The sequence below is a fragment of the Pholcus phalangioides genome, unplaced genomic scaffold (assembly GCF_987345545.1).
Source record: "Pholcus phalangioides strain wild (caught in Gottingen) unplaced genomic scaffold, Ppha-v1.0 ptg000042l_1, whole genome shotgun sequence".
Classification (NCBI taxonomy): Eukaryota; Metazoa; Arthropoda; class Arachnida; order Araneae; family Pholcidae; genus Pholcus; species Pholcus phalangioides.
The window spans coordinates 24,685,571-24,698,836 of NW_028301628.1; the positions used below are offsets into that span (position 1 = coordinate 24,685,571).

Below are 13,266 nucleotides of genomic sequence, written 5' to 3' on the forward strand. Positions count from 1 at the left end.
GCCACATAGAGCAACAGCCTTATAACTATAAATTATTCAATCATTACACTTCACTCATAGTTAGAAAAATTGGTGGCAGATGGCAGCATTACACATAGCAAGCATTTACACAGAAACAAACTTCACGCCAGGTTTCACGACACGTACATTCCAACATGTTCCAATTCGTTAGAGGTTCCGCAGAGGAATATGGACGAGGTGCATGTCTGGTTTAGTAGTAGCAGTAGTTCGTGAAGTGAACTTCGAGTCAGCTTCGACGCGAGAACGTCAGACAATCTCCCTGTCGAACGTCAAAAGGTCTCGCAAGAAACAGGCATACAACGGTACAAATATTCAATCATTACACTTCACTCCCAATTTCAAATATTGATAGCAGCACTAAAAAATCAGACACATAACATTATATAAGCACTCAGACTCGTTCGGTACACACACATTCACACTTCCAGCGTAACTCACTCGGTAGCAAATTGTCCATGGCGATAGGACTGGAGTTGGGCTCGGTTTGAAAGATAGAAACGTTCAGTTGACTTTTCAAAAGTGGACATAATGGCCATTTTAATCATGTGAATTTAGCTACAAATGATGACTTTGGCCTACTGAAAATGTTTTTATTGACGCGTCAGGTTCCTACTTGGATATTTTCTAACTTAAACTGATAAAATACTAACTTGATATTTCCTTGATGAGTTTCAAAATGCCCCCTCAATGAAAACATTCAGTCATTCACAGATGTATTCAAACACAAACTACAAGTTATTTTGGAGCATCTACACAAGATTCTCGCCTTTGTACTAGCTCTTGATTCTACGCGTTCAATGTGTTTAACTGAATAAAATCAGTGAAATAGAATGTATTTGTTTTGTTCTCGTATTTATAATAGTCTGGATTATTTCTAGCATGGTTGAAATTCTAAAAACGCAGGCATAATAAAGGCTAAAAACTAATATTAGAAGGGGGATACATCATGATAATGTTAGTCAATCAAAAAACATTTCTTATTCGAAGTGCGTATCTTCTGCATTTTAACTTTTCCCTGATTGGTTGTCGAATCGCAGACTACGCCCACACGCGCGTCCTACAACATTATATACTGAAACTTGAATGAACCCCACCTAAAAATTTTATTTTGACTGGAAACATGATGTTACGTCCGTTAGATGAATCATTATTGTTATTATTATTATTGTAATTATTAATTAATGATTCACTTCGAAAACATGGATGTTGGCCTCAGGGTTCTCTATTCTTTAATTTTGGCGCTGTACATTTCGGAGAGAGGTGAGGAATAAATCGAATATAGAAAGTCTTGAATTATATTTTCATGTCCAACATGATTATCATGGAAATGTTTTGTTTATTTACGCAATGTTAAAATTATTAATACGTCATATATATTGGATTGCTCATAGCCAGTGCCGTCTTAACGCATGGGGCCTCACAAAAATTAGATCCTGTTGAAATTTTCTAGGATTTACCAGGTAGGGCCTCCGAAAAACCACTTGGCCCGGGGGACCCATGATACTGTTAAGACGGCCCTGCTTATAGCCCCCCGACAACGGGGACCTAATTCTAGGATTTATAACCCCCACCCCGCTATATTGATTTCCTAGCGGCAGGGCCGTCTAAAGAGCATCATGGGCCCCCAGGCCAAGAAATTTGTCTGAGGCCACACTTAACAAATTCTCAACAATTTCAACTAATTGTCATTATTGTGAGGCCTCATGCGTTTCGACTGCACTGCCTAATGGAATTTTGAAGTAAGAAAAAGAGTAAACATGAGGTCGATTCCCGGAGTCCTAATTGCCCAAGTTTCCTCTCTTGGGGAAGCAGGGAGATTGCATACCTGATGCGTTGGGACCCCACCCAAAGATCTGAGAAAAGTATAATATACCCTGAATGAATGAACGCCAGAACTTTGCCACTGGACTTATCTCGTTGCCAAGATCTCTTCCAGGCCAGCGTCGTGGCAGAGTCTGGAACAACTATAATACCCTGAGGGTTAGGGATTTTTCTTTAAACAAACTTTTCATTTGCATAAAATATTATTTTGACCATACCTTCCAAAGTAAGTATGAAAAGTAACTGTCTCAAGAGCAACATGGGGCCCCCTGGCATGTGATGTCCAGGGGCCCCACTTTTAGGGTTGAAGCCCTGTTACATTCTTTTTCAGGGCAGGGGCACATACAATCAGCTCTCAGTTTATGAACATCTACGTTTGCATGCAATTCTGTTTACAAACAACAAAAGTTTATTTGGTTTACGAACTTGTCTTGGTAAACATTGCAAGCCGGGAAAAAATTGGACTAAATCAGAAGGGACAATAGAGAAATTGAGATTACTATGACCATACAGTTATTTTTGTTTTCAAGTTCCTTTCTCCGAATACAACCTGCTCTCACCCAGCTCATGGATCAACATGTCATGTCCTCATGTCCCATTCAAAACTGTGAATGGGTTTACAATAAAGAAATTTTTCAGAAATGTTTTGCAACAATCTCTGACAAAAAAATTAACGGAACAGATGCAGTATAATCTAGATCTTTTTTTTTGGCGCCAAACACGTCTGACGGTCCGAGAAAAGTCGCCAAGGTTGTGACTGACTACAACACCAAAACAAAAAAACCAGCATATAAAATGTAACAAAATCAGAAACCAATAATATTACAAATAATAGTACAAATAAATATTCTCGGTATGAAAAAAATAAAACCTGGACTCTCTTCAAAATAATAAATCGATCCAGGCATAAGTTTCTCTGGGTATCCAGACTTTAAAATAATGATATTTCTTTACGACACTAAAAACGGAAGGGCAGAAGTTACAAAAAATAATAAAAATAAATATATCCAAAAAATACAACCTACGGAAACATAATCCTAGTGAGACAGGGTAACGGAAAACGAAATGACCCTATTTCAAATACTATTACACAAAGGGAGGCGTCATTTGAATAGCCCACATTACTAGCAGCACCTGGAATGGAAAATCTAAAAAAAAACATTACCTCTCACCTTTACATTAACGTCTCGCCATTATGTCTGCCTTGGCAACTTACGGTGCCCTTTGCGATCTAGATTATACTGCTTTGGCGGTCTGGATTATACTGCATCTGTACCAAATTAACATTCACTCACTTACGGAAATATTTTAATGCCCTACATTGCTCATAGCGCTTATCGGCAGAGCTTGGCAGCAAGTGACTTATAGAACCGTGAATTTAGTTTAGAGAGCATTGTTGTCTGATTTCTTTGCAGGCAGAAATTTCGAGAGCTTTGACATTGAGATTAAAAAATGGAATAGATTAGACCAGACATAGGTTCAGCTCTGTTCTGGTATAGGATAAGCGTGTTATTTCGTAAGATTGGGATTGTTTCTCTCTTGGGGGAAAAATGTTTTCAGTGTCAGTATGATGATTTCAGGTTGTTTTACAAAATGAGACCCTTGGAGCATAAAACCATGTTGCAAAAATTCACACTAGAAGTCTTTGGGGTCCCAGGAATGAATTAATCCATTTTACATTGGTCCCTATGGGGAAAAAACTATTTTGGTTTGAGAACAATTTAGTTTGTTCTCAAGACTTCAGGGACAAATTAAGTTGGTAAACTGAGGGTTGGCTGTATATAGCTATTGTAGCAGGCTGTATATAGCTATTGTAGCAGGCTGTAAAATTATTTTGCACTGTGTCAAAAAATGCCTGAATCTGACCCTTAGTACCGCAGTTGACGTTCGTTGTAATGCAATGACTCCATATTATAGCCGCCATTTCATTACAATGACCAGTAGTACGAGTCCCATAAATTTTTGTAACCGTTGTCTTGTCCTATATATTTCCTTTTTGATTTGACAGTCAGGCAATAAAACGTTTTCATTGGAATTATAGGGTTTGTTGAGACGAGCATCAACTGTAATAAGATTAAGTACACGCTAAAGCATTGAGGTCTCGAGTGAGGCTTCCGTGTCAGGGTTTTACAAATCGAGTAATAAATTAAGCACCAATCAAATGCTTTAGGAGCCAAGCATATTTCTTTTGCCGAGCTAGTACAGTAAACACTGCATATAAGAATTAACCGCTTATAAGAATCAAATCGGCAAAACAAAGTGTGTTTTAACATAGGAAGATAATTGGCTATAAGAATCAAATTAAATGATTAGGCAAAAGGGATTCTTATAGACGGCTACTGTAATCGCACAGTAATAATGTTTGGCAGCAATCTGAATTTTTTAATAATCATGGCGCCTGGGATTTGTAGAGCTTTAAGCTATGTAGATATGAAATTCAATTGGCTGCTCGCTGTGTATGCCCAGTAGCAATAATTAATTGGTTTTATATATATATATAGATATGTGTCAGTACAAGGTATCTTTCGCATATAATTTGTTTTTCTTTTTCTAGCATTTGCAATTGATTGCTATCAATGTAATTCTAATGAACATACACACTGCTCCGAATCATTCAACCCTGAAGGATTGGACGTTGAGCCTGAATCATGCGATCATATTCATGAAGCAAAATATTGCGTGAAAGCTACTGGTATGTACGAAGGTATGTTGATAACTTTATTTTCTATGTTATTTTAACTGTTTTATTATTCTAAGTTGTGTGTGGGCCAAACTTGTTGCTCAATTGTTTTCTGTGTGTTTCCGTGGTCAACCTTCCACTAACCTTTAAAATCTGAACAAGAATGTGATGTCATGAGCGATGTGAAGACCAACACGTTTCTTACACCAGAGGAGTTCTAGTTGTTTCTTTAATACTCTATAAAACTACATTTTCCACCATATTTTAAACGTGCGTCTGCAGCCTGCGGGTGACCCAAAACAAGCAACCAATGGAGAAGCAGCATTTTATAACATCATCAAACAGGGCAGCTCCCTTCTTTGCATGTATGTGACACTGAGCTTATACCTATTATTAATAATAATTATTATTATATATTTTATCAATGCAAATCAATAAACACCTGTGAACCATACTTTGTACGGCACATACCTGCGGCATGCGAACCGCTCAGACGTCACGGCACTCCAATAGGGGGCCCTGTCCCCGGACCTGAAAATATAGAAATATAGACCTCGGACCACCACAAACGCAATTAAAGAAAAGATGTCAAACGGTTGGTGAATCCATTTGCGTGCCTGCGGCATGCGCTGTACTAAGTACTGCCTACACATGTCAGAGCCTGTAATATTATTTATAGTTATAGATGTAGTTAGGGCGCTGTAGCCCAGGTCGATAAGATACTCGCCTAAAGTACCAAAGGATGTTCAGAGGTGTCGCGAGTTCGATACCCGGTTCGTCCTTGTCAGAAAACTTTCCTGAGCAGGGGTAAAACAAAAAAAACGGCGATGTGACCGCAGAAAAAGTTGCTACCGCAGGGAGTCCCCCAGGGGTTAGCGCACCCACCTCACGATGAGTATAAAAAACAAGCCTGCCGTTTGGAATCGACATTAAATTGTAGGTCCCGGTCTAATTAGCCCTTGTGTGTAGAAAATGACCGTGGTGCGACAAAAATGATCGAATTGATTGATAGATGTAGTTATTAATGACTTTAATATTGTTTTTTTAGAATATTTATTTTAATAAATATAATCTTAAAGAATTGAGAAGGGGAAAAAAATTAAATCGTACAACCTTCATCGCAATAGGAACACATGCTATTCACTACACCAACTACAGACAGCAGATTTTGCTTTAATTAGATATATCCATGTATAAAACTTCCACTATGTCACATAACATGGGGAAGAGCCACAGGACTTCCTAAAATGCTGCTTTTTTGATTGGTTGCTTATTTTGGGTCTACCGCAGGCTGCACACGCACATATATTTTGATGCTCACATCAGAAACATTTCTCATCATCAAATGGCAAAAATCTTGTCGTGATTGAAGTTTGCCAAGTTGGCCCCCACTTTGCTTATAAAATCATAGCCCAGAGGTTTGCAAATACTCCTACAGTGCTATCCGAACTTGAGGACCAATCTGTGTTTGTCATGAAAGCAGACTTGTCTGATTGCCGTGAACGTTTTTCCTCAAAATTTCAACATTACCATAAACCCATAAAGTTTAGTAGTTGTTGGTTATCAGGACAGTGGTAATGGAAAAACAAGCCAAGCTGCTTATGTCAGAGTATTTTTATGGTTTAAAAAAAATTCACGCCTTAAACAGGAATAGAAATGCCAGGCTACCATCAAAACTTGGCAAATCAGAAAAAAAAAAATCGGTACCAACCATCTTTTCTGGAAGCTATGTTTATTTTGGTTTTTTCCAAGAAAAATGGATGAAATAATTTTGTTTGGCTTTACCTGGACTCGATAACCTCCGAAACAGAATATGCCGAAATCTGAACGTAAGTCGCAGACTAATCTGTGTTACTGCAGAACAATCTGGAAGAATTTTAAGGGAAAATGTAGAAAATACACTATCATGGGAGTTTTCATTGCATAACATTTCCAGTCAGCCGATGGCTTGCTACTAAACAATGCAAAACATTCTGCATTGGGGTTGGCAGTATTTTCTATGTTTGAGGAAATGCTTAATTATAAATTACAAAAAATTTTGTGTTGTCCTCAGACTGGATGCTCAGATCATTAATACACTCGCTTATTGTACCAAAGAATGTTCAGAGATGTTTTTAGTTCAATTCCTGATTGGTCCTTGTCAGAATCTTTCCTAACATGGAGGTAATACAGAAATGATAAAATGATCACAGAGTACAGAATTCCTACTACTGCATAAATGAACACCAGGACTCTGTTACCGGACCTATCCTGTTGCTGAGATCTCTTCCAGCCCAATTTCGTGGCAGAGTCTGGAACAAAGTGTGAGTTGCCTAACAGTCTGAGTGCATGTCTAGTGTTGCGACTGATTTTTCAGTGCTGTAAACCACACATGCTGACTAGGAATTCCTCTGCTTACCAATTCACGCACCCAATCTCAGGATTCTTAACCAGGTCTTATCATGAGGCTCCTGGGTGGGCCCATGCGTTATGGCAGCACTGCCGTCGGGTCAGCGGTTCAATCCCAGAGAAAGACATAGATGATGAGTTCTTTCCCTACAAACTTGAGGTGACCACTGTGATAGATGGTGGTTTTATATGCTCTCGTTGGGAGTCCCCTTTGTCCAAGACAAGGAAGAAGTATAACATGACTTTCTGTAGAGAAAGTTTTTGGATCCACCATGATTGGTAGTAAATTGTTGTTTGGCAATATGATCGAAGTTAGCTGTAAACAGTAAAGTGACGGTAGTCAATTTTAATGGATGCCAACTAGAAATGAATGAGAAGGATTTTGGATACACAATCGTTGAACTAGTTCTTAAGAGCATTTTAGTTTAAGAAAATTTTGCTGGCTCCTTCCATATGACATTTCTGTATTTTTTCCTTTGTCTTCAAAGGTGTAAATTTATGAATGTCCACCTTTGATATTGCAACGTATGTTCCTTAATAGTTATGTTTGTGACTAATATTATCTGGTTCACTTTCATAGGGACCATTGGTACTCGCCGATTTTGCTCTTCGAGGCACCACGGTAACTATTGCGATTATGTCAGGCGACCGGGTGACGAACGTGATTACAGGTCATGTGTGTTCACGTGCTACAGGGATGGTTGCAACACAGGGACGGAGATCGGCGCTTCCTTGACTAGCATAGTAGTTCTCGTCGTCAGTGTGGTACTCCTGCGTTACGTATGACAAACCTGTCGATTTCATCTGGTGATAATTTTTAAAACTGGGTTTTCTCACTCACATTTTACATGCGAAATCTCGCATTGGACTTTGAAATTATCCATTACAAAAGAGGAAAATGTATGTTATTGAAAGATGATTTTACGTTGTATATCACCCATTTGCATATGGAAATCAAACAAGAAATTATAGAAATTTTAGTTTCTTTTGTGTCTTATCAAACACTCGAAAGTTTTTACTTTTTTTTTTTTTGGCACATGTGCACATATTTCTTCCTTGCCATGTTTTCACAAAAAGTATTTGCATCATCTAGTACCGGGTTGTCACAATTTTTGGTTTCTCCTCTGTATCATTTTCTATATTTGGATTTATCATTTTCTAAACCCAAAAAGATGTTCTTTATTTCCAAATTCATGACAATACTCACAGTTTGTTATCGTCCATATCTGTATATATTATCTATGGGTACTGTGAAATTCTAATGAAACGTGAAGATCGTGTGCCGTTTTCTTGCAGGGAGGAAAGTAATTATTTTGAATTGTATGTGTGTATGCATACATATATATATTATTGCTCAAATTTTATAGTACTTATATTTATTAGCTACAAATGTATGACTGTGTTTTGGTTTACAATTGCAGAGTTAGTTTTCAATTGCTACAACAGTATAGTATTGATTATTAATATTGATAACCTGAATGTTCCGTTATGGCAGTGATACCCAGGTGATTCATGTGTTTGTTACAAAATTTGACACATAGATGTGCAGCGGTTTCCTGCCTATAACAAGCACATGCCATCTTGTTGATTTAAGAAAAACTTGTCCTACAAACCACAATGATATGCTGTGGAATCTACATAAAACAGAATGTCAAAAGACTGAAATAATATTGTTTCATAAAGGTGCATGCTGAATATAATAGCATTCTGTTAGAGAGTATGGGGCTATTTCTATACATTTGACCAATGATATAGTACTTACGACCGGTTTTTGTTTTTGGATAGTTATCAATCAGTTATTTTCATCAGAAACCCAGAGTATCAATGATTTTAGCATATCCTATCATTCCTGTAATAGTATCTCCATACGAGCATGTGAATAAAGGTTCAATACACCAATGTATTAATCACTGCCGTTACAAAATAGCATAAAAAATGGTTGACTGATGCTTTAATCTTTGACTCCGTTGAAGGCAGCAGGTTTCGCTATATAATCTGCAGATGTAAATTAATTTCATTATCTGCATAAACACAGATGAAAATCTCAAGGAATGGAAGATGCTGGTCATGTTTTTTATTTAGGGAATCACATCTTCAAGCCATCTCTTATCTTTGTAAGTTTGGATACACTCATGTCCAGCCTATTCAAATAGCCCCCCCCCCCCTCCCTTCTGCAATGAAGCACCAGCGGCATAGGCTGGCTACTAGTGTTCACCAGTCTAGATGTGTGATTCATGCATCAATTCAAATTTTAAGGTTTTTTTTTTTTTTTTAAATAATGAAATCTCAATATAACAATGCTCTGTAGACCATGAAAAAATATTGTTGTAGAGGGATTACATTATATCGAGAGGCAGCAGTTTAACATTAGAGTATAGGCATTTCCGAATAAAATTTGAAAAGAATATCATTGTAGAGTGATTCATCATTATATAGAGTATCGTAGCAAGGTTTCACTGTAGGTATCCTCGTTTTTCGTTAAAAAATTCTTTTTATTTTTACAAAACTACCGCTTAAAATTTTGGAAAGAAGTGGAATTACTCTTCAATTTTTCTTTTTTGGATAATACTGCTGGCTACACACTGGCCCAATGTTCCTTGTCGAACATCTGCTTCTAGAAAATAGTGTATCTTGTGACTGTTGGCATTCTGCAACTAATGTGACACCAGACGCATTGGAAGATCGAGAAGGAAATAAACTTCTTTGACTTTAGAGGGGGGGGGGGGGGTAACCACTGATAGATTTCACCTTCATATTCCACCCAACAGCATTGGTAAGACATTGTCATTGGCAATATGATTGGAGTTGGTGTGCGGTAATACCCTCCAATGTTTGATGATCGTTGCCAATGGTGGAACGGCCAAACTACTCGTCCATTGCCAACCTTGGAATGTATTGGGCTAATCTGAACATGAATGTAGCCTTCGCTTAACAAATGCTATGATGAACAATGAATTTTGTTGTATAGATATCTCTGTCAACTGATCTTGGCAATCTCTATCATTCCACTGCCATTATCACTAGGAGTTACGGCCCATGATATATTCCCATTTCTTATAAATTATTTTTTTGGTTTTTTAATTTACAGTATTAAGTTTCATTACAGCCAAGTGGTTGGAGCACCAACTTCTGGTTCAACAGGGGTTGGGTTTTGAATTTGGTTGAGTGATATTTGCTTTAAACTATATATGTCCTAGTCTGTATAGCTTTGTATTCATAAAGTGACAGTGATGTGATGAAAATGGTCGTTACTTTTCCATTATAACCATCCACACATTTTTGAAGTTTCGTGGCTTGCTGGCACAATATTCTTTCCGCATCCTTTTTCAGCATGCTACTTGGCATGATATTCAGCAAAAACATTATGATATAAAAATATTTAACAGAATTTATCGGAATGATCAATATTATTCCGATGAAATAAGCGCCCGAGTGGTATGATGCTTGTCTTCCATCATGAAGGTTACTGTCAAGATCCATGGGCTTGAATCCGGCGGGGGGAGAACATCAAAAACAAGTTCTTTACTGTCCAAGCATGGGACGACTGACCACTGATAGACGGCACCTTCATTTCCCACCAAACTCCACTGCTAGGAAATTGCAGTATGTCAATATGATCAGAGTTGGTGTGCAGTAGAATAGAACTGTTGAAATGAAAGCTGTATGACAGATAATGCACTTTTGGGTGATACTTCATCTCCACATCAACAATGACAGTTCCATTGAATCAAGCAACAGCATCAATGTTATTACAGAGATAAGTTATGTTATTAGGGGGAAAACTATGGTTTCAACTGAAGAGTAACGAAAATGTGGTTGCATAAGTGAACCAAACTGACTCAGAGAAAATACTTCAGGAAAGAAACTAAACCAAACTGGCAATGAAAATAGGTACGAGTTTGCCCCCAAAAGTGGTAGTCGTGAAGATAAAAAATGCATTAAGTGGATCGTTGTAACAGAAAAGTACCGAATGATAGTTTTAATAGTTTTGTTACTTGTGAAAAAAATGTGTTGCTGTCTTTTGTACGGTCATCTCCTGATTGTAAAATGGCAGTGCTCGGTTATAAGTGCTGAATCTCATTTTGAATGTAAAAAATTCAAAGACGTAGTGAGAGAAATGTAATCCAGGGCTTGACAAATCAGGGGAAAAAGTTTTTTCCGAGAGGAAAAACCGTTCAAAATCTCTTTCACATTTTCAGGACTCGGCTATTCTTTTTCCATATTCCCCCCCCCCCTCAATCATCGAGGCAACTGGGATTAGTCAAGCCCTGGTGTAACCATTCATGTTTTTTTAGCTCACTCGATATTATAATGCTGCTTCTGCCCAAGGATCTCAAACATTGGATTCTGTGAAATACGGAACTCCCATGAAACAATTTGCACATTTTAAATATTGATACAGGTCATATTGTTTGTACTAAGAATCTCGTGATTGTTTCAACTGGAAATGTTTGATTACATCTGCATGTCATTATTCGCCTCAGTGTTTGTATGTTAAGGGGTGTTGGTCTCTCAGATTGTTTTTTTAATATATATTTCTTATATTGACATCCGTTTGTTATACAAATTTTTTTGTAAAGAATTTAGAAATAAATTTTTCGTAATTTTTTTCTCTTTAGTTCTTTACAGAATGGAAAATTAATCTGAAATGGGTGAGATGAAAAAACTAATTAAGATCATTTACTAAACAGTGAAATTAGCATCACCCTGTAATACAGGGATGTTAACCAGATCAGAGGCATCAGCATGAAGAAAGCATTATGGGAGGGCTAATACTACTTAATTGTACACGCACCTCATATACATTCCTCTACGGAATCTAACGTTATGAGAGGGTCCAAATTCTGTAAAAATAAATACAGTAAATATAAAAGGGACTCAAAATTTTTTCAAGACTGGTTATATCTGGAAATGATTTAGGAAGAAAATTTATTTCTGCTTCTATGGAGACAAACCCTGGTCTCTCATACGCCAGATGGGTGCTCTACCTCCAAGCTATGAAAGCAGATAGAATATTCCCTCCTAGGAGCATGTATATGCTAAACGGCTCTGTGCAATGGATGGCAGCAACAATCAACTAACAGTTCTTAAATGCCATCAGGGCCACCAGATAGCGACATATATGTAGAGAAAGATGTCCTCTGCACTTTTTGATGCTTTCACAACTTAGAGGTAGAGCACTCATTCAGCATACGAGAGACCATGGTTTGTGTGTGTGAGTATCCCTATAGTGGCAAAGATGAATTTTATTCGTAAATCATCATCTCCAGATATAACCAGTCTTCCGAAATCTTGTACCAACAAATAGAGAAGACATCTTTCTCTCCATAAAATTGACTTTTGAAGAACAATATAGGGATTTTTTAGGGATGTCAAAACCTTCGTAGTAATAGCGGAGATGACATCACACACTTTTGAAGCTGAAAGACCTCATTTGTCAATACTTATTAAGATGCAATAGATATGCACTTGCAATCTATTTCCACTGAGAATTTCGACTTGGTTGTCTAAACATTTGATTTCGCAGACAGTGCTGAGGAAATAGATTTCACTGCTTGCGAACGAGATGAATTTATTGATCTGATTTTGAATTGATTTTATTGTTAAATCAATTTTTGAATTGATTCTGATTGAATTTACCTCTGATTCCACACTCAAATGTAAGTTCACGAAGAGTGAGACATTGGTAGCTGCTTTTTGGCTTGGACTAAGAGAAGAGTATCCTAATCTAATTAAGAAAACAATTAACATACTTCTGTCCTTTTCAACATCATATTTATGCAAGCAAGCCTTCTCTGCTATGGAGACAATGAAATACAAATCAAGAAATAGACTACTGCGGCTCAACCATGCACATTCCTCTGCGGAATTTCTAATGAATTGGTACATGTTGGAATGCACGTGTTGTGAAACTAACGTGAAGTTTGTTTCTGTGTAATTCTTGTCAGGGATACTAATATCATTGTAGGGGGATTTATGTGTAGTGCTGCCATCTGTTAAGAAATAGACTGCAAGAACTTTAGGTCACTTAACGTGTTTCATTGCCAACTGTAAGGCTTGATTTCAAGTGTCTGCTCCAAGTATCAATCAAGTTTCACATTAATGATTAATTGAGCAAAACTCTATACTAATGTATTTTTACTGTGATTTTTGTTGTAGTAAACTGTATTCAAGGAAGGGTGCCTCAAGTTTTTAATATTATTTCCGAGGGTGCAGCGAACTTCAAAAGGTTGGGAAACGCTGGTCTAGAGCATAGTTTTCCAACCTTTTCGTCCCCTTCAGAAATTTTTTTTCTCCCATAGGATCCTATGTTATAGCTGTAGCTTCTACCGTCCCTCTGGAACATTTGCCCCCAG

The 13,266-nt window shown here is 37.4% G+C and overlaps 1 protein-coding gene across 1 annotated transcript; it reads left to right on the forward strand.

Moving 5' to 3' along the window:
* Positions 1-1,085: 1,085 nt before the first annotated feature.
* On the forward strand, positions 1,086-11,518 carry bou (glycosylphosphatidylinositol anchored membrane protein boudin). The gene is made up of 3 exons (XM_089254831.1): positions 1,086-1,281; positions 4,397-4,546; positions 7,491-11,518. The coding sequence occupies exons 1-3, from the start codon at positions 1,203-1,205 to the stop codon at positions 7,694-7,696; spliced, it is 435 nt and encodes a 144-aa protein (XP_089110957.1). The 5' UTR covers positions 1,086-1,202; the 3' UTR covers positions 7,697-11,518.
* The last annotated feature ends 1,748 nt before the right edge of the window (positions 11,519-13,266 follow it).